Below are 20,938 nucleotides of genomic sequence, written 5' to 3'. Positions count from 1 at the left end.
GATGAATGGATAAAGAAGATGTGGTACATATATTCAATGGAATACTACTCAGCCATTAAAAAGAACTAAATAGGGCTTCCCTGGTGGCGCAGCGGTTGAGAATCTGCCTGCCAATGCAGGGGACACGGGTTCGAGCCCTGGTCTGGGAAGATCCCGCATGCCGCAGAGCAACTGGGCCCGTGAGCCACAATTACTGAGCCTGCGCATCTGGAGCCCGTGCTCCACAACAAGAGAGGCCGCGACAGTGAGAGGCCGGTGCACTGCCATGAAGAATGGCCCCTGCTCGCCGCAACTAGAGAAAGCCCTCGCACAGAAACGAAGACCCAACACAGCCATAAATAAATAAATAAGTCTTTAAAAAAAAAAAATTAAAAAAAAAAGAACTAAATAGTGCCATTTGCAGCAATATGTATACAACTAGAGATTATCATACTAAGTGAAGTAAGTCAGAAAGAGAAAAACAAATACCATGTGACATCACTTATATGTGGAATCTAAAATATGGCACAAATGAACCTATCTACAAAACAGAAACAGACTCATAAACATAGAGAACAGACTTGTGGTTGCCAAGGAGGGTGGGGGAGGGAGAGGGATGGACTGGGAGTTTGGGGTTGGTAGATGCAAACTGTTACATTTAGAATGGGTAAACAACAAGGTCCTAATGTATAGCACAGGGAATTATATTCAATATCCTGTGATAAACCATAATGGAAAAGAATACTAAAAAAGAATGTATATGTGTGTATAACTGAGTCACTTTGCTGTACAGCAGTGATTGGAACAACATTGTAAATCAACTATACTTCAATAAAAAAAAAATTATGTAATTCTTTCAACAACACAATAAGGTTGGTGAATAAGAATGTTATTTCTGCAGCATTATTCATAATAGCCAAAATCAACCCAAATGGCCATCAGCAAGCAAATGGATAAACAAAATGTTGTATATCCATACAAAGGAAGGAAATTCAGCAATAAAAAAGCAATGAAATGTTGATATATGTTACAACTCAGGTGAAATTCAAAAACATTATGTTCAGTAAAAAGAGCCAGACACAAATGACCACATATTGTATGATTCCATTTATATGAAATGTCTAAAAAAGGCCAAAAAAGTGCCTAAAATAGATTAGTGTTTGCCTGGAGCCATGGGGGAGGAAACAGAGTGCCTGCCAATGGGCACAGAAGATTTTTAGGGGGTGATGGAAATATTCTACAACTGGATGGTGATGATGGTTGCACAACTTTGTATATTACTTTGTGAGTTATTAAAATTCATTGAATTATAAACCTAAAATGGGCAAATGTTATAGTACGTAACTTATATGTCCAAAAAAAAACCCCACTGTTTTGAAAAAGTCTTTAAAGAAGAAACACTTATGCTTGGGGGAGAGGGAGGGAATGTTATTTTAGATTACAGGCATGAACATAGATAGATATAAATCTGAGAAAGGACCCAGAACTCTACCCCATTAAACTATGTCAGTAAAAACCCTCCAGGTAGGTTGAGGCAGAGGCTGAAATCAAAGGCACCTTTCTGTCAGCGTCTCTGGGAGGAGGCCACCTTACAGGAAGACCCTCACCAACCTGGAACAGCCATAATAGAAAAAAAAAAAATAGTAATGGTGGCACCATTAGGCAGAGAGAAATCTGGAGATGGTGCTCCCGGTGCTTCATGTTCTGTGGGTGGTTTGCAGGAGATTCAGAAGTTCCTGCATGCCCCAATTTGGGGAGGGTAGGCACCAAATCCTGGAAATTATGATCCTGGGACCATATACCATGTATCTGTTGATGACCCTCAAATTTATATCTCACATCTAACTCTAGGCTCCAATTTCCAATAGCCAACCTGATATCTTCCCTTGGGCATTGCACAGAAATATACAACTAACCATAGCCCCAAATGGCAAACTTGATTTCTACAGCCCCAAACCTCCCCACCCACCATTCCCCCAGGTTGCCACCTCCATCCACATCCACTGTCCCAGTCTCCCCAGTACACAGAATCCACTTTCTCTATCTCCACTGCTACCAGTTGTTCTTGGCCACCATAATTTCTCTCCTGGACAAAGCAACAAACTCTTAACTGGCCTCTCTGCTTCCACTTTTGCTTTCCTCCAGCCTATCCCACACACAACAGCAAAACTTGTTTTCTTAAATGTAAATTGGGTCCTGTCACTTAAATGCTTAAGACTCTCCAATAGCTTCCCATTGTACACAGTAAATCCCTGAATAATCTGGCCTAAGTCCCCACCTGGCATTCTTCCCATTCCTCACTACATTTATTCACATTTGTTCTTATCTCAATTTTCATATTTCCTAAGCTGTTCCCATCTCAAGGCTTTGGCACTTACTGTTCCTTCAATTTGTACCGATCTTTTGCCTTCTCATTCTTCACATTTCAGCTTAAACATGCCTCTCGCAAAGTCACCTTCTCCAATCACTTTTTGTAAAGTAGCCTCCCTTTTTATTCCCTTCCTTCATCTCCTTTTCGTTTTCTTCACAACACTTCTCACAATTTGCAACTATTATGTGTTGCTTTACTTATACTTTAGGCTGTTTCTCTTATGAGAATTAAACCTCTATGAACCACATGCTACTTACTATTGTAGCCCCAGCATACAGCAAAATACCTGGAACGGCTCAATAAAGATTTGTTGAATGAAAGCACTCAGAAAACCACTTGAATATTCCCCCCTATTGTTCAATTTTCAAAAAGAAACAGATTTTCTTGGCCGTATCAGGACTATTTTGTTTATAAGTAAAGGAAGCCCATTTAAGATGCAGATACAGAGATGGGAATAAAGATGCAGACCTACTAGAGAATGGACTTGAGGATACGGGGAGGGGGAAGGTTAAGCTGGGACAAAGTGAGAGAGTGGCATGGACATATATACACTACCAAACTTAAAATAGATAGCTAGTGGGAAGCAGCTGCATAGCACAGGGAGATCAGCTTGGTGCTTTGTGACCACCTAGAGGGGTGGGATAGGGAGGGTGGGAGGGAGGGAGATGCAAGAGGAAAGAGATATGGGGACATATGTATATGTATAACTGATTCACTTTGTTATAAAGCAGAAACTAACACACCATTGTAAAGCAATTATACTCCAATAAAGATGTTAAAAAAAAAAAAAAGATGCAGATACAGGATTCTCTCAGGAAGCTGAAGGGCAAAGGTACAGATGTGCCTTAGGAAAGAACTCAACACAGGAACTGGGGTACTGTAGGGAACCTGGGGATTTTACCTTACTTGCAAGCTAACAAGTTAGCCTGCCACCGTTACATTCTGGCAGAAGACAGAAGGTTCCTGAGTCAGAGACAAAGAACAATATATCATTCATACCCATAGCAGTAGCCAGAGTATCAGCATTTGCACTGGTTCTGAGCTCCAGTTCCCACAGGGCGACATGAAGAGAGCCAGGTGGTGCTTACACACCCAGTGTGTTGTGTTACAGGTGAGAAACTCCAAGTTTACAGAACCCAAATCTTTTATAACGGGCAGGATGCATGCCTGACCTTGGCCCTGGGAGGAAACATTATTTTTATTGTATTGGATCGTAAACAAACCTGCTTTTTGCTACAGAGAGACATTCTCTTTGTGTTCCAAGGTTGTTTGTTGTATAAACATCCTTGAAAAGATAATCCAGAAGAAGGATGGCAGTGCCTCACTCACAAGATATGCAGAAATGCAAGAGATCCAGGGAGAAATGGCTCCCACCAGGCAGGTGAGGGGGACAGGATGCCCTAAGCCCAAAAAAATAACAGACATCCGCCAAAATCTCTGGAGCGTGGTAGCTTTTAGAATGGTTGTGGGAATAAGTTTAGCACTTTTCACAAATGAATTCAGGGAATATTTACTAGTTTTTATCTTATAGAACCTTACCATTAGAAACTGTTTTTCTTTTTTCTTTTTCGGCTGCGTTGGGTCTTCGTTGCTGCGCCCGGACTTTCTCGTTGTGGCGAGAGGGGGCTACTCTTCGTTGCAGTGCAAGGGCTTCTCATTGCGGTGGATTCTCTTGTTGCAGAGCATGGGGCTCTAGGCGCGCGGGCTTTGGTAGTTGCAGCACGCAGGCTCAGTAGTTATGGCACGCAGGCCCTAGAGCGCAGGCTCAGTAGTTGTGGTGCACGAGCTTAGTTGCTCTGCGGCATGTGGGATCTCCCTGGACCAGGGATCGAACCCGTGTCCCCTGCATTGGCAGGCAGATTATTAACCACTGCGCCACCAGGGAAGTCCCATAGAACCTGTTTTTCTTTAAAAAAAAAAACTCTTCCCAAAAGGTATAGAATATTTTGAAAACAATATTAATGTGTTTTCACAACAATTGGTATGGAGGAGAACAATTTAAATTCCTGGCGATGATGCATTTGAAATAATTCTTTAAAACTAATTTCACTTTTAAAATTTTCTTTTTCCAAAGAGTATACTGTGGGGACTTCCCTGGTGGTCCAGTGGCTAAAGACTCCGCACTCCCAATGCAGGGGGCCTGGGTTCAATCCCTGGTCCACATGCCACAACTAAGAGTTTGCATGCTGCCACTAAAGATACCACTTCCACAACTAAGAGTTCGCATGCAACAACTAAAGATCCCACATGCCGCAACGAAGATCTTGCACACGGCTAGGAGGATCCCGTGTGCCGCAATTAAGACCCAGTGCAGCCAAATAAATAAATAAATATTTTAAAAATAAATAAATAAAGAGTAGATTGTGGCAAAGGGTCAAGAAAGGTATTGTTTTATGTTTTTCCTGCTTAAGGGAATCTGAACTACTCTGATTCTGTATGAATAAAAACAAAACTTGGAACATTTATAGCTGTCTTTAAAAGAAATTCGAGGCAGTACTAAGGGACTTAAATGCCCTCATTTAATCCCTCATGACCATTTCAGATTTTTAAAATTATGTTTGTACATGAATTTGAAATTCTGGTTACCCAGAACTCTGTAGATGAAGAAAGTCATATAGTCTTAGGAAATAAACCAGCTATCAGAGTAACCTTATTCTATGATTTCTTTCCAATCAGTGATTATGGAATGGTAGTTTGTAAACAAATCAATGATTTATTTACTGTTTCTTCAGTTACACTTATTGATACATATGTCTTAGATGATGAAACCATAAAATACTGAATTAATCAGTTTAATTCACTTTATAGAGAACTTAGCATAGCAATTGAGTGCTTAAATATTAGCTAAATTAGAAAATGGTCCATAAATCAATTATAGAACCAAGATTTTCAATCTTAATGAAAGACGAATACTTAGAAGCACCATTTCCTCTAATTTAGTGTTAGTACTTTTTTGTTGTCTATCTCTGAAATTTAAGAAAATATATTTCCTTTTTCCCCTTGTTTGTCCCATTTCTAACCCAAGAGAAACTAGAATTTATTTCAGCTATATTTAGCAGTAGAGTTAATCTGTAATAGCAAATTTAAATAGAACAAATTACATGTTATCTTTTATAAAACTGAATATATTCTTTTTTTTTAAATTTACTTATTTTATTTTATTTCTTTTTGGCTGATTTGGGTCTTCGTTGCTGCGTGAGGGCTTTCTCCAGCTGCGGCGAGCAGGGCGGGGGGGGCCACTCCTCCTTGCGGCGGGCTTCTCATCGCGGTGGCCTCTCTTGTTGCGGAGCACGGGCTTCAGGCGCGCAGGCCTCAGTAGTTGTGGCACGCGGGCTGTAGAGCACAGGCTCAACAGTTGTGGCTCGTGGGCTCTAGAGCTCAGGCTCAGCAGTTGTGGTGCGCGGGCTTAGTTGCTCCGTGGCATGTGGGACCTTCCCGGACCAGGGCTTGAACCCATGGCCCCTGCATTGGCAGGCGGATTCTTAACCACTGCACCACTAGGGAAGCCCTGTTATGTATATATTGAAAACCCAAAATATTTGAGGTACCTGGTGAAGTTGATGTGCTAACTATTGCCTTTTTGCTCATAATCCCTTCCTGGAAATACTATAGGATTCTGTTCACCTCTGCCCCTACCCCCCACCTCATCTTGTTCTCCCTCAGTGGACTAATCTTAGCCTAATAGTACGTGAGTCTAATATAATGTCACCCAAGAATCTGGAATTGAGACACTGAGAGACTGATTAGGTCACAGCAGGCACACAAATGTCAACAGTTGTTACAACACCAAACAAAAACCCACATGTAAACTGATGTTGTGAAGGGAACTCACAAGCCATGAGTAAGCAGAAGTTTTGAGAGAGAATTAGGGGAATGGAGCAAACACGAAAGAAGCAGAGAAGAGAGGGCTCTTGTTAAAATGTAAATCAGGTCATGTCACTCTTCAGCTCAAAATCTTCCCTTTTCTTCTCATTTTAGCTGGAGTAAAAGCCAAAGTCTTTACAAGAGCCTAGTAGGTCCTATAGACTCCTTCCTCCGTCCCTCCGACTTTCATCTTCCAAGACTCTCCCCATCACTCACTCCAGTTTAGACACATAGATGTTGTTCTTCCTTGAAGCCAGGCACATTATTGCCTCAGGGCCTTTGCACTTGCTATTCTGTTGGCATGCTCTTCCTAAGTTACATGCATGTCTTGCTCTCTCACCTCCTTCAGACCTTTGCTCAAATGTCACCTTCTCTGCAATGCTTTCTCTAACCACTCTATTTAAAATTTCAATACCACCCCTGCCCACACTCCTTATTCTCTTCTCTGATTTATTTTTCTCCATAGTGCCATCATCATATGGCATACTCTACATTTTAATTATGTGTTTATTGTCTGTCACCCATCAGTAAAATGTAAGCTCCGTGAAGTCAGGTCTTTTTCCTCTGATTTTTTTGCTATATGCCCATTGCCTAGAACAATTCCTGGTACATAGTACGTGCTCAATAAATATGTTGGATAAATAAATGAATGACTCATTAAAGGAGATGGAGGACATTTCCTTGGTTTCTTACTTTGTAGTTCTGTTCCTCAAGTGGCCTGGCCACACTGTATTACCTACTCTCTGATGTTATAATACAACATTTTTTTTCACTCATTAGATTTTGTAATAGTTGACATATACCACTAGCATTATAATATCCAGAAAAATATATTTTTTTTCAAAATAAATGAGCACACATGATACACAACTATAATGCGTATTTCTCTTACATGTTTTGGCTTCATCATCTCTGACTGCTTCTTAATAGGATAGCAATTTTGTAATATTAATAGCTCAAGTGATAACTGGAAGATAATTTGGTCTTGTAGCTAATAACAATTTATTTTTTTGCTGTTATTATTATTTTAAAAAAAATTTTTAACATCTTTGTTGGAGTATAATTGCTTTTCATTGTTGTGTTAGTTTCTGCTGTATAACAAAGTGAATCAGCTATACGTATACATATATCCCCATATCCCCTCCCTCTTGGGTCTCCCTCCCACCCTCCCTATCCCACCCCTCTAGGTGGTCACAAAGCACCAGGCTGATCTCCCTGTGCTATGCGGCTGCTTCCCACTAGCTATCTATTTTAAGTTTGGTAGTGTATATATGTCCATGCCACTCTCTCACTTCTTCCCAGCTTACCCTTCTCCCTCCCCATATCCTCAAGTCCATTCTCTACGTCTGCGTCTTTATTCCTGTCCTGCCCCTAGGTTCTTCAGAGCCATTTTCTTTTTTTTAGATTCCATATATATGTGTTAGCATACGGTATTTGTTTTTCTCTTTCTGACTTACTTCACTCTGTATGACAGACTCTAGATCCAACCACCCCACTACAAATAACTCAATTTCATTTCTTTTTTATGGCTGAGTCATATTCCATTGTATTTATGTGCCACATCTTCTTTATCCATTCATCTGTCGATGGACACTTAGGTTGCTTCCATGTCCTGGCTATTGGAAATAGTGCTGCAATGAACATTGTGGTACATGACTCTTTTTGAATTATGGTTTTCTCAGGGTATATGCCCTGTAGTGGGATTGCTGGGTCATATGGTATTTCTATTTTTAGTTTTTTAAGGAACCTCCATACTGTTCTCCATAGTGGCTGTATCAATTTACATTCCCACCAACAGTGCAAGAGGGTTCCCTTTTCTCCACACCCTCTCCAGCATTTATTGTTTGTAGATTTTTTGATGATGGCCATTTTGACCATGTGAGGTGATACCTCATTGTGGTTTTGATTTGCATTTCTCTAATGACTAGTGATGTTGAGCATCCTTTCATGTGTTTGTTGGCAATCTGTATATCTTCTTTGGAGAAATGTCTGTTTAGGTCTTCTGCCCATTTTTGGATTGGGTTGTTTGTTTTCTTGATATTGAGCTGCTTGTAAATTTTGGAGATTAATCCTTTGTCAGTTGCTTTGTTTGAAAATATTTTCTCCCATTCTGAGGGTTGTCTTTTCATCTTGTTTATGGTTTCCTTTGCTGTGCAGAAGCTTTGAAGTTTCATTAGGTCCCATTTGTTTATTTTTGTTTTTATTTCCATTTCTCTAGGAGGTGGGTCAAAAAGGATCTTGCTGTGATTTATGTCATAGCGTGTTCTGCCTATGTTTTCCTCTAAGAGTTTTATAGTGTCTGGCCTTACATTTAGGTCTTTAATCCATTTTTAGTTTATTTTTGTATGATACAACTTTTTAATATCTCCCCTTTTTTACTTTTAATTTTTGTTTGTTAAGCATGTCAGTATTTACATGGTTCCAAAGTCAAAACCATGTTACAAGATAAACTCAAGATAAATTCTATTTTGTTGATGAAAAATTAATCAATCAATCTAAAAATGAAATGGAAATTTTTATTTGAGCCAAATTGAGTATTATCACCTGGGAACGGCTCCTCAGAAAGCTCTGAGAACTGTTCCACCTATTAGAAGCCAAAGTACAGTTATGAAAATTTTTTGAGACAGAACGCTGTACATTAAATGATGTATTATTGACAGTTTACACAATCCAGATCTGCAAGTACACAGTGGTGGATCATTGAGACCCCTTTAAAAGATCAAGAAGGAATGTTATCTTTAAAGGAGTTGTCTGGTTGGTGCTAGGAGAATGTTGCTCTTTATGGTTGAGCAGGTATTTCTGCTGATGGGGAGCTTTGGTTGATGCATAATGCAGATACACCATGCACAGTGAGGGGAGAGAGGAGGCCAAAGGGCAGAGAAAATTTTTTTCATGTTTAAATTTTTCTTGTCTTGCCATAAAATATGAAGTTTATTTCACAGTTTCTATGCCCTTCACTCTGTTTCCTCCTTCCTCATTGGGTCACCGTTTTTTAAAATCGATTTTTGGTTTAGGCTTCCATTTTTTATTTTTTATTTATATGTATATTTTTGTACATATATAAGCATATATGTATATATTTTATATCCCTCCTGCTGTTAACACTAAGCACCATTCTGAACCAATTATCTTGGAGACATACGGAGATTTTTCTCTTTCCTTTTTATTGAGGTTTAGTCCTCCATTGTGTGGATGCTTCATGATTTTCTCAACTAGTCCCATATTGATAACATCAGGGTTGCTCTCAGTCTTTTGATATTACAGATAATGGCATAAAAATAGTAAACTGCCTTGGGCATATTTCTGTTCATATTTGTTTCCAGTTTCCTTTTGGAATCGATTCTTACAAGTGAGATGAGATTAAATTGAGATTATTCAAGTGGTTTTCTGTTCTTTGCAACCAACAAGTCAAGATTAAAATAGCTACCTATCCCTGAAGGCCCATCTGAAATCACACTTCTTCTGGGAAAGCTCTTATTATCTCAAGGAGAAAGACTCCACTTCTATTCCCTTAATACTCTCAAAAAAAAAAAAAAATCAGAGGAAAAACAAACACACCAAAAAAGCCCTTATATTCTCTCTTGTCCATATGGCTCACATGGCACTTTTCACGTGGTTCTTTGTGTGTATTGTTATCTTGTGTACATTTCATCCCCTTAATTGGACAATAAGCTGCTCCAGAGCGAGGAGCACAGTCCTTATGACCTTTATCATCTCTGCCCCTTAACAGTGTACCTTGAACTAGTAACAGTGACCGAATAAATACATAGAGTATAATCCAGCATACGACAATGCCCCATATAAAACTGTCCATTTAGAGATATGCCTCACACAACCCACCAGAATAAATCCCATGTCAACTGAAGAGTTGAATGTAAGAATTCTAAGAAACTATAAGAAAAAACGGTGTGATATTTAGCATTTGTTTAGAGGTCAGGGAAAGGACTGTCTGAACTTTGTGGCTTTAAGCTAGACTGACCCAATAAAAATGAGCCTGGAGCCCTCTAGCCCATCATTAGGGATCTTCTCACATAGCTTCTGCCCATATTCTCTGCTCATGGTACTAATCCTGGCTGGTTAGTTGCTGGGCTGACCCTTCAAGGGATGACTGAATGTTCTTGCCCAAATATAAGGCTCCAGAGCCAAGCCCATTACTACAGTCATGTGGAAGATATGGCAACTACATTATTGTGCTCAGGGAGCCCATCAGCTTCTGTGTGGAGGTGGTGGCCTTTAGCAGCCTTTTGACTTAAGTGTAGGAGGAGTTGTTTTATCTGCCTGGAGTCTAATAGGCTACGCCCACTCTTGGAGGGGACCTTGTGCAACATTATGATGTAGCTCTGAATGCATCTGTGGTGGAGAAGTAGAAAAGCATCTCTTTTATCCTGCCAGGTGGAAAGGTTGAGAAATTTATCGCCTTCCACGCACACTGCAATCCCATCTTTGAAAGCAATACGCATTGCCCTGCTATCCCGTAGAATACATACCCTCTCCCTGCCAGGATCATTGCCAGCAACACCATGATCTGTCCTGCTGCCAATGCACAGCAGAATTTTGGTGGTTTTCTCAAGAGTTGTTTACAAAGATATCACATCATAATTTGGGTCCAGTATTGAAGGACCAGAGGATGCTGAAGCAGAACTGCGAACTGACAGCTGTGTGTGACTGAAGGTTGCCTGAATACCTGGCCACACCTCCTGATCAACTGACGGGGGCTGCAAAAACCGGCAATGGTGAAAGTGCAATCAATTTGGGAGAATGGTGATGGTAGAAAAGAGGAAACAAGTCTTCCATAATACTGGGATAGACAACCGTGCCGACAGACAGAGCAGCTCTGTTTGAACTGAGAGCCACCTCTTCATGTGCAGGTGCCCTATCTGAAGGAAACCATACCCACTGATAACAGGGGAACCACCTGTGCCATGCCCTACTAGTCATCTCTTCTCTGCCCGACACCCTACCCTCGTTTCTCTAGACTAGAGTGCAGATGTGAGATGAGAGCTATCTGGTTTCCAGGAACTTTGGGGAGATGGAATCTGTTTACAGATCGACACAATGGTGGACTCCTGTGCATCAGGGAGCTCTGAAGAGCGGGCCCTAGTCCAACATATCTGGTTACCAGTGTGTCCCAAGACTAGCAACTCACAACCCTGCCAGGCAGCAGCATCACTGGCCCTTTAAATGCAACTCTTCCTCCCGCACAACCTGCTAAAAAGCCTGCAACCACTTGGCTTTAGCAGAGAATCACCCCTCTCATCTACTGTTGAGACCATTCCTCCTATTCTCATCTGTTTCCCTGGCTCTACACTTTGTCTTTTTTTTTTTTTTTTTTTGAAATTCACGTTCTTTTTTATTTATTTATTTATTTATTTATGACTGTGTTGAGTCTTCGTTTCTGTGCAAGGGCTTTCTCTAGTTGCGGCAAGTGGGGACCACTCTTCATCGCGGTGCGCGGGCCTCTCACCATCGCGGCCTCTCTTGTTGCGGAGCACGGGCTCCAGACGCGCAGGCTCAGTAATTGTGGCTCACGGGCCCAGTTGCTCCGTGGCATGTGGGATCTTCCCAGACCAGGGCTCGAACCCGTGTCCCCTGCATTAGCAGGCAGATTCTCAACCACTGCACCACCAGGGAAGCCCCTACACTTTGTCTTTTGATAGCTGCTTTTGTATGGCTTGTTTCAGGGCCAGTTCAATTCTTCCTTCTCTCATGTATAGGCCTAGGACTCTTGCCATTAAATTCTGACCTTTGAATCTTCCTGCTTTGTTGATTGTGGTGGTAATATTACTGCCCTAGGTAAAAGACTCCCTCTGCTAACTTCTTCCCCATAAAACTCCTACAAGCTGGACTAGTCTACCAGCCTTTCCAGTAAGAAGCTCAGATGCTGAAGCTTCATCTTAGTAAACTGCTGACTGGGGGTGGGAGGGACATGGTCTTCAGGACCCTTCCACCCACCTCTCTGGAGTATCTGGAGTACTATCGGAGTAAATGGCCTACTAGGAAGTCTTTTGAACAAGAGATAAAGGAATTGCTCCCCTCTCTAAGGAACAGATTGTTTCAATGTGTTGAGTCCCAGAGGTGCTGAGACTTCAAAACTGGCAAACTTGCTCTTAGTGCAAGAGGATCAAGTTGTTGGGTATCATAAAAGCAATAACCCTTGCTCCCAATCCCCACCCCAGATGGTAGCTGACTGAGGTATCAATATTCTTGTAAGGAGAACAATGGAGAACTCATCTTGGTCATGAACTATTGGAGATTATGAGTGCGGATTCTGAAGTCCGACCACCTGTGTTCAAAACCAGCTCTGCTACTTCCTGGCTATGGGATTCTGGGAAATCATTTAACATTTCTCTCTCAGTTTCCTCATTTGTAAAATGGAGATGATGATACTAATAGCTGCTGCCTCAAAGGACAATTGTGAGTTTTAAATGAATTATTACATATCATAAAAGTGGTCAATAATTGTTAGCTACTATTATTATTGGGCTAATTCAAAAAGACCTAGATATTTACAGAATTACACTTCCAGGGTACATATAACTTTGTTTACATAAGGATGATGATGAATAAGTAAGGAAATTTCTAGATGTGCTTCAGCAAATTGAATAGTTGATTATGTCTTTCTGTCTGTGTAATATTCCAGGAGTATCCCAAAGACTCAGGAATGGAATTCTCTACAACTTCTTAGATAGAAGAGTAACTGTATAAATATCTCTATTACAGCTTAATTTACTTCAGCCTAATACAAGCCTCTGTTCATAGCCTATTATCTCTCTAGCATCTCTAAGTCAATACTCAGAATAATATATTTAAAATCTTAGATCAGATTACTGGGACTTGTATCAACTTGGAGATTTAGATGATTCTTAAGTTTTCTCCTATCCTTGAATGGTAGGTTCTCTAGAACATCATGGATATCCAGAAGTGGTTCATATTCTACTTTTCCAACTTCCCTGTCTGATATACTACTTAAAGAAAGGAGGAAATAATAAATTTTATTTAACAATCTTATCCTCCCTCTTGCTACCACAAAAAGGGTGGGAGACTAGGTATTGTTCTATTTGGGGTTAAGAAGGCAGCCTTCTAAGAGTCTGAGAGCCTGTTTACCTCTGCCCTTATCGTGGACCTTCCCATTTTACATCAATATAATACATGCCCCAACAGTGTGATAGGGGGCCACCCTTGGCCGGAAGAAGGCCGGAGGACCTTCTTAAGGAAGTGATGCCTGCCATTATGGTCACTTTTGAGGCAACTCATAACTTTAAGATTTGATTGATGCTGACTGGAAAAATTCTAGGTTCAAATCCTGTGCCCCTCTTCTTTTTGTCCCCAAGATTTCAATTCAGAATTTCTTATACACATAGCCTTTAAAGTTCTTGAGATTTCTTCTTAAAGTTGCATGTGCCAAGACAGTAAAGAGAGCCCTCTTGATAGACCAGAGGGAGGTAGATCTCTGGGAAGAATGCTGGTGAGGAATAGGTGAGAGAGAACATGTAGGAAATGACTGGTCCGGTGTGTGCCTGTGAAGACAAAATAAATGTACTGGATAGTAAAGCTTTCTTCAAAGAATCTGAACACTTTTTAAACAAATGCAAATATTTCTGTAAGTGCCTAGCAATTTCTAAATTCCTTTTGGGCATGTGCTCATATGCGTGCACCCGTACACACACACACACACACACACACACACACACACATCTTTGTATGGGATTTTAGGATAGCTAAATACCTTTAAGCCATTGAGTAATAGTTTATTTACTTAAATAATTTTAGTGGTTGTAACATTTTCCACTTTGTCAGGAGTTTCACCAAGAGCTAACATACAAGTAGAAACAAGTTATGGAAAGGGACACACCTGCTTAGAAAAAAAGCAACTCCTTCGTCCAGGAACAAAGCAAGCTTATCAAAAAGACCACACCTGAAGAGCCAGTTGGGATAATTGTGCATACTGCAGACACCTCCTAGCTTTACTCCTTATGTCTACCTGAGAGTCACTTTTAGAGTGACTTTTAAAAAACATGCTCTAACACTTCTGAGTCACCAGAGAATTGTAGTTAACCCGAAAGAGAAAGACAGGTTTAGGATGGAATGGAAGTATTCTTGTCCGCATACGTCTCAGTGAGAACCTAAAACTTTCTCTCCTCAGCAGTTCTTAAGGGCTGTTGGCATTCAGGATGTGGAGAATGACCTAGTTTTGAAGATGACATATGTAGTGTGACATGTTGCTCTTTTGAAAGAGGAAAATATAATTAAGAAAATCAACCATTCAACATTATTAGGAATCTCCACTTTAATGATTTGAGACATAATAAACGCATTTATCTGAAATTCACTTGACCTAAATCCATCCATTCATTCAACATTTACTGAACACCTACCACACAGTAGGCACTATTCTAGGCACCAAGGATACATCAGTGAATCCTGTTTTCACACAGTTTACATTCTACTGGGGAGAGGTAGGCAGTAAACAAAGGAAGAAATAGATGACGTGTCTGAGGAAAAACGAAACAGGCTAAGAGGATGGGGAATGATAGGGATGCTATTTTATGAGGGTCATAATAATGAGGATAGTGAACTTAGGTGGTGATATTTGAGTTGAGATCTGAATGAAGGGAGAGAGTTAGTAATGTGACAGTGTGGAGGAAGAATTGACCCTAGATAGTGGGAATAGCAAGTGCAAAGTTCCTAAAATAGAAACATGCTTGCAGGTTTGAAGAACATCAGAAAGGCCAGTGTGGCTGGAGTAGAGTGACGGAGGGGAAGAATAGGGTAGTCAATGAGATACCTGCAGAAGTTGCCAAGTATCAAATCTTTTAGGCCAAGGAAAGGACGTGGGATTTTCAAGTATGTTGGAAATCAAGTAGAGGATCCCTAGCAAAGGAGTGACCTGATCTGACTTACACGAAGGATCGTCTGGTTGCTATGTGCATCACGGATTGTAAGCAGCAAAGTGGAACAGCCCATTAAGAGAATACCACAATAAGCTACACAAGAAAGGATGGCAACTTGAACTACAGCTGTACCAGTGGTGGTGCTAGGAAGTATTCAGATGTATTTTGAATATAGAGCCAGAATGACCTGTGTAAGGATCAGAGATTAAAGTCAAGTACCAGATTTGTGGTATAGCTAGAATCTGCCATCCAGTGTTCTGATGCTCCATTCATTTTTCCACGTTACACCAACCTCTCCTTGCCCCCATGAACTTCATAATGTTATATGAACTATTCTTTTCAAGGAATATATTTGAATGTTCTTGTTACAGAACCTGGCTAGTTGGGATCTATTTCACAAACTATTAAATGCAAGTGAAAGTGCTATACGTGAAGCAGCCGTGTTGTTTAACCCTCTGGTGACTAGTTCAGCTGTGCCAGAGACAGCAATAACATTTAGATGTGCATTATACAGATAATACAATTATCGTGACGCAAAGATATCCTTTGACTAGGTGCGCATAGCTAGGAAAATATTCTACTTATTTATTTATTTAGGCAGCTCCGGGTCTTAGTTGCAGCACACAGGATCTTCGCTGTGGCATGCGGACTTCTTAGTTGGGGCATGCAGACCCCTAGTTGCTGAATGCATGCAGGATCTAGTTTCCTGACCAGGGATGGAAACTGGGCCCCCTGCGTTGGGAGCGTGGAGTCTTAACACACTGGACCACCAAGGAAGTCCCGATATTCTACTTATTTATAGTTGGTCAGCAAACGTCAAAAATACTCAATGCTTTTTTTGCTATGAATAACCATCTATCCGGTCCTTGACCTGTCAGAATTTACATTCCTCATAACTTTCAACAAACCAGATATTGAATGTCCACTGTGTCAGACTCTACTAGACATGAAAAACTAAAATGAATGGTCCCTTTTCATCAGGTACACAGACAAAAACAATTGAAAGTGACAGAAAAAGAAGCAAAAATTTTAAAAGTGCAGACACCTGTTGAAAACTATTGATCAGGCAATGCTAGAGTAAACAGAACCACTAGATCGTTGTGGAATTGTCAGGAAAAATTTTCCTAGATGGGTGAGCATGAGTTTTAAGAAAAGGAATCAGATTTAGCAGAGTTTTATGAAAAGGAATCAGATTTGGTAGAATATTCTAAGTAAGGAAAATATAGCACAGGAAGGCTAAAGGGTAGAAGCAAGTAAGACATGGCATGCGAGTCCACACCCAGGTGTATGTAATAGGACTGGATCATTATTAGCAAAGGGTGGAGGAGGCAATTAGAGGAAAGCTGCAAACACAAACCAGTTCACAACTGACAACTCAAGAGCAGTGAATGTGATTAAAACAAAGAATTTAGGTGTTTTGTTTTGTTTGCTGTCAGTAGTACGAATTATAAACGGGTGCGACTGAAGGCAGATTCTTAGTCATACTTCTCTCAGCATTCATCAGTATTTGTCAACATGTTTATTAAGTACTTTCAATACACAACTTTTTTCAAGACTATGAAAAAGATTTTCAGAAGAAAACGATACAAAGAGCAGATTCTGCATCAATTAACAAAGTTGAGGGCTTCCCTGGTGGCGCAGTGGTTGAGAATCTGCCTGCCAATGCAGGGGACACGGGTTCGAGCCCTGGTCTGGGAAGATCCCACATGCCACGGAGCAACTGGGCCCGTGAGCCACAATTACTGAGCCTGCGCGTCTGGAGCCTGTGCTCCGCAACAAGAGAGGCCGCGATGGTGAGAGGCCCGCGCACCGCGATGAAGAGTGGTCCCCACTTGCCGCAACTAGAGAAAGCCCTCGCACAGAAACAAAGACTCAACACAGTCATAAATAAATAAATAAAAGAACGTGAATTTCTTTAAAAAAAACAAAAAAAAAACATAAAAAAACAAAGTTGAGAGAGGAGCAGTTTTCTATCGCCGCTTCCGTGCCAGTGTGCAGTAAACTGCAGTGAAGTCGGGAAAACTATTCTAGATAATGCCTTTAAAGTGTACAGTGTCTCCCCGTAGTAAGCACTTAACAATTTATGGTTATTATTTTGACCTTAGACCTCTCTTAACCATTGCGATTCTACTTTCTCATTTTCAGAGGAATAAATGGGTCACAGATGGTCTGAGGATCCTGCCAGCCCCGACAATTTCCTATTTCAAGGAGGCATCGAATAAATATTTTCTGAACAAACAGACGAAGCAAACTGTCTCTCCACGGAGCCGGGCTGCGCGCCCACCAGAGAACCAGCCGGGAGGGAGGACAGCCTCGGATACTGAACCCAGAAGCGGGTGCTCATCCAAGGCCAACAGGCGAGGCTGAGGGAGAGTCTCGATTTGCAATCTTAGCCCCACCCGCCGCCAAGTCCACACTCCCCTGGGGCCCCGCCTGCGGCCGTAATCGCTCTTCTCAGCCACCAGGGCAACGACCCGCCTCCGCCGACGCTCCGGGCCGCCCCTTCCGGTTTAAGCCCCGCCCCACTGGCCTCGCCCGTGGCACCGCGCCTCCGCGAGATCGGCGCCGGGTCCTCTCAGCGCCCGCTGCCGGCCGGTCCACCCTCCGACGCTCTGAGGTCACCGACGGGACTGGGCTGAGGGGGGCGGAGGGACACAGGGAAGATGGCGGTCGAGGCCGGATATTGGCGCCGCCTCCCCCAATCCTGGAGCCGGCGCAGATGAGGCGGCTCGGCTGGGGCCAGCGGCGCGTCGGAACCGGAGCAGGGGGGGACCCTGGCAGTGGGGCCTGGCCCTGATATATGCCGGCGCCTCGGCTAGAGTGAGCGGCGGCGGCGCCTCTTTCCTCCGGCTCTTTCCCTGTCGCTGTGGGTCTGAGCGGGTGGCGGGCGGCCGAGGCGGCGGGGCCGGGATGGAGGACATTAACTCCAATGTGAACGCGGACCAGGAGGTGCGGAAGCTGCAGGAGCTGGTGAAGAAGCTGGAGAAGCAGAACGAACAGCTGAGGAGCCGCTCCGGGGCCGTGCAGGGCGCCGGCTCCCTTGGGCCTGGCAGCCCGGTTCGGGCCGGCGCGTCCACTCCCTCCTCCGGAGCGGCGTCCCCTAGGGGCTTCCCCTTGGGCCTCAGCGCCAAGTCGGGCTGCGGGGCCGGGTCGGGCCCGAGGCGGACGAGTAGCGAGGAGCTGCGGGACGCCACCTCCTTGCTGGCAGCGGGCGAGGGCGGCTTGCTGGACGAGGTGGAGCCGCTGCGGCCCGAGGAGCTGGAGCGCCTGTCAGGCTGGGAGGAGGAGGAGGAGAGCTGGTGAGCGCGGGGCTCCGGGCCGGAGCTGGGCGGGGACGGGCCCGGGGGCGGAGAGCGTCTTCCGAGGGCCCCCTGGTAAGACACCTCGCTTTGTGTAGCGGGGTCTGATTCGTGGTTTCCTTGCTTTGGCTGCGGAACGGTCAGCGAGAGTTGGGGGTTCGAGGCTTGCGAGAGGAACAGGCTTTGTAGCTAGTTCTCCTCTGGGTTGGGGACCTTCTGAGCTTTGGACCCCGTTGGGGTCTGGGGGCTGGCACAGCCTAGGAAGGGCTGCTCGCCGTGGGAGGAGTCGGAGATGGGAAACTGCTTTGTAGGAAGGGGTCCAGCTTTGTGTGAAATACTGGCTTTCGGATGGCGGCCTGGGCATTTTGGGTGTGATGAGGTGTCACCCGGTGCGCGGAGCAGACCAGGGTAACCTAAGTCCGGGCAGTGGTCAGTGTTTTGGACCCGTGGGAGATGGGTACATTTCTGGCGGCGATGGGGAGACCGTGTGGATCAGCACTCCCCCGTGGGTAGTAGGGTGACGCTTGCTTTGTGTGAAGAGGGCAGAGGATGGTGCTGCTTTGTGTGACGAGTCAAGGGTGGAACAAGAGCCCTGGCTCTCATTTTTTAAACAAGAATTGGGTCTGGCATTTTTCGAAGCTGTGAAGTGACAGTTACCTATCTTTCATTTCCATGTCATCCTAGGGGCAGAGAAAAACAGCCGTATTTAAAAATCTAAACCGAACTGTATTGTCATAAGCTACTTCTTGATAAAATTGTGACCCACACTGTAATATCCCTTCTGTATGTAGAAAGGACATGAGAGGCAGTTTCCCTCATGTATTATTGTAATTGCATAAAGATGTCAATGGGAAATTGTTAATTTGTCTTAATTTATCCTTTTTTAAAGTTTTAATTTTTAGCTAAAGTATCTCTGCTCTTTGTTGAAACTGAAACTTCTAACTTAGTGAAGTTGAAATCCTTCATAGACTCCGGTTTTGCAGGGCTGCAACCTTACAGAGTGTACTGAGGTAGTTAAGAGCTTTGCCTGGATTCAGGTCCTGGCTCTGCTACTTAGTAGCTGTACAGCTTTGGGCAAGTTAATCAGAGCCTCATTTTCTTCCTCTGTTTGATGGAGAAGATAATAGTTCTTACCTCTGTAGAGTTGTGAAGATTATGTGAGGTAATCCATGTATGCATGGGTCTGGTATATAAGCTCTGTGAGACTAGCCACTATTACTCTTAAGCCTAGTTGTTTAAATCAAGAAATATTTAGTGAGTGCTTTCAGGATCATGTGGGAGATTCTTAAATGTTGATCCCTGTTCATTAAGGAAGTTATAGTCTTGTTGGGAGCCAAGTTTTATGGAGGAATAAAGAAATAGGCTAGGAAATACACAGTGAATTGCTTAAAAGGGTGATAGGGACAAAAAGTACTGAGAGTGCTCAGAAATTGAGAAGAAAATAATAGTCTAGTTGGGACAAACTATGAGGAGAGGTGGTTTTGGAGCCTGAGGGTGGAGAAAGAGTGGGAAGGGCATGTTATGCTCTGACAACTGCTAGAGCAGAGTCAGAGATATTTGTAACTCTCAATTAGAAAGGTTTGAGTTACAGAGATGCTCTTGAATATATGATGTCAAGCCTTTATTTTATTGCCAAGTGATACCAAATATTATTAGAACGGACTGTGGTAGTGACAGTTTTCATATTAGTGTGAAATCACGTCCTTACAAAGGAATCCTAGGTATGTATACACTTTAAAAGAAGTCGGAATCATCTAAATATCACATGCCTCTTCCAAGTGATGATGATAATGATGCTCTTAATAATAATGAAGATTAGCTGCACTCAGCCCATTTTAGACTATGTATTCTTAGAACACATTGACTCCCCTTGGAGAAGCTGACTAAGTCTTTTGCTGCTTTGGTTTCTGATCACAGTGTTTTTGTTCAGGTAAAGCAAGTCTTTTAAAATACTATGCCAGAAGTTTCTTTTGGCCATTTGGCTCCTGCTTACTACTTTGATCCTGGTTACATATCTTGATGTTATAGATGTCCTGTGCTTTTTCTGAAAACGTGTGAATTGGAAGTCTGAAAATCATATTTAAAGTGCTTTGGAGTATGTGTATGGAGTATAAGTTATAAGGGGTGGTGGGTGTTAGTAGCAGTGAGAGGAAGATTTAAAGAGTCAAGAGTTTTACTTAGCAAGCTGAAAGTCTACTTTCTGTAACTTATACCCATTTCCTTTGTTTTCATCTAGAGGAATGTTTTTTCCCAAATGTATACCACAAAATGCCAGTCCTGAAGGTGTTAGTAGATACTGTGTGAAAAAAATAATTGTGGGTCTGAGATCAAATATATCTGGGAAAAACGAGGTTCAACAACAACAACCAAAAAAAACCCCACCAGATTTCTTTAATGCTGGGCTTTTTTAATATGCTAGTATGTATTGAATATAGTAAGTCTCTAAGTGGTATGGTTTGTTTCCTAAACTTATTTGCGCTCCCAAGGAACTAGAATCTGTAGAACACACTTAGAAAACAGTATTGTACTTACAG

The 20,938-nt window shown here is 42.5% G+C and overlaps 1 protein-coding gene across 5 annotated transcripts in view; it reads left to right on the top strand.

The window, feature by feature from the left end:
- The window catches only part of SLAIN2 (SLAIN motif family member 2), a 140,687-nt gene that overhangs the window by 39,701 nt on the left and 80,048 nt on the right, over positions 1 to 20,938 (top strand). For 3 of the 5 annotated variants that reach the window (XM_036852427.1, XM_036852426.1, XM_036852424.1), the window contains exon 3: positions 17,251 to 18,404. In XM_036852427.1, the coding sequence (XP_036708322.1) occupies positions 18,016 to 18,404 (389 nt within the window). In that variant the 5' untranslated portion in view covers positions 17,251 to 18,015. Of the gene's footprint in view, positions 1 to 17,066; positions 18,480 to 20,938 lie in introns of those variants that run through there. The other 2 variants (XM_036852425.1, XM_036852428.1) reach the window with 2 other exon arrangements.

Source organism: Balaenoptera musculus, chromosome 5 (genome assembly GCF_009873245.2).
Source record: "Balaenoptera musculus isolate JJ_BM4_2016_0621 chromosome 5, mBalMus1.pri.v3, whole genome shotgun sequence".
Lineage (NCBI taxonomy): Eukaryota > Metazoa > Chordata > Mammalia > Artiodactyla > Balaenopteridae > Balaenoptera > Balaenoptera musculus.
Note: the sequence above shows the minus strand (reverse complement) of the source record. Positions and strands in the feature narration are given on the sequence as shown.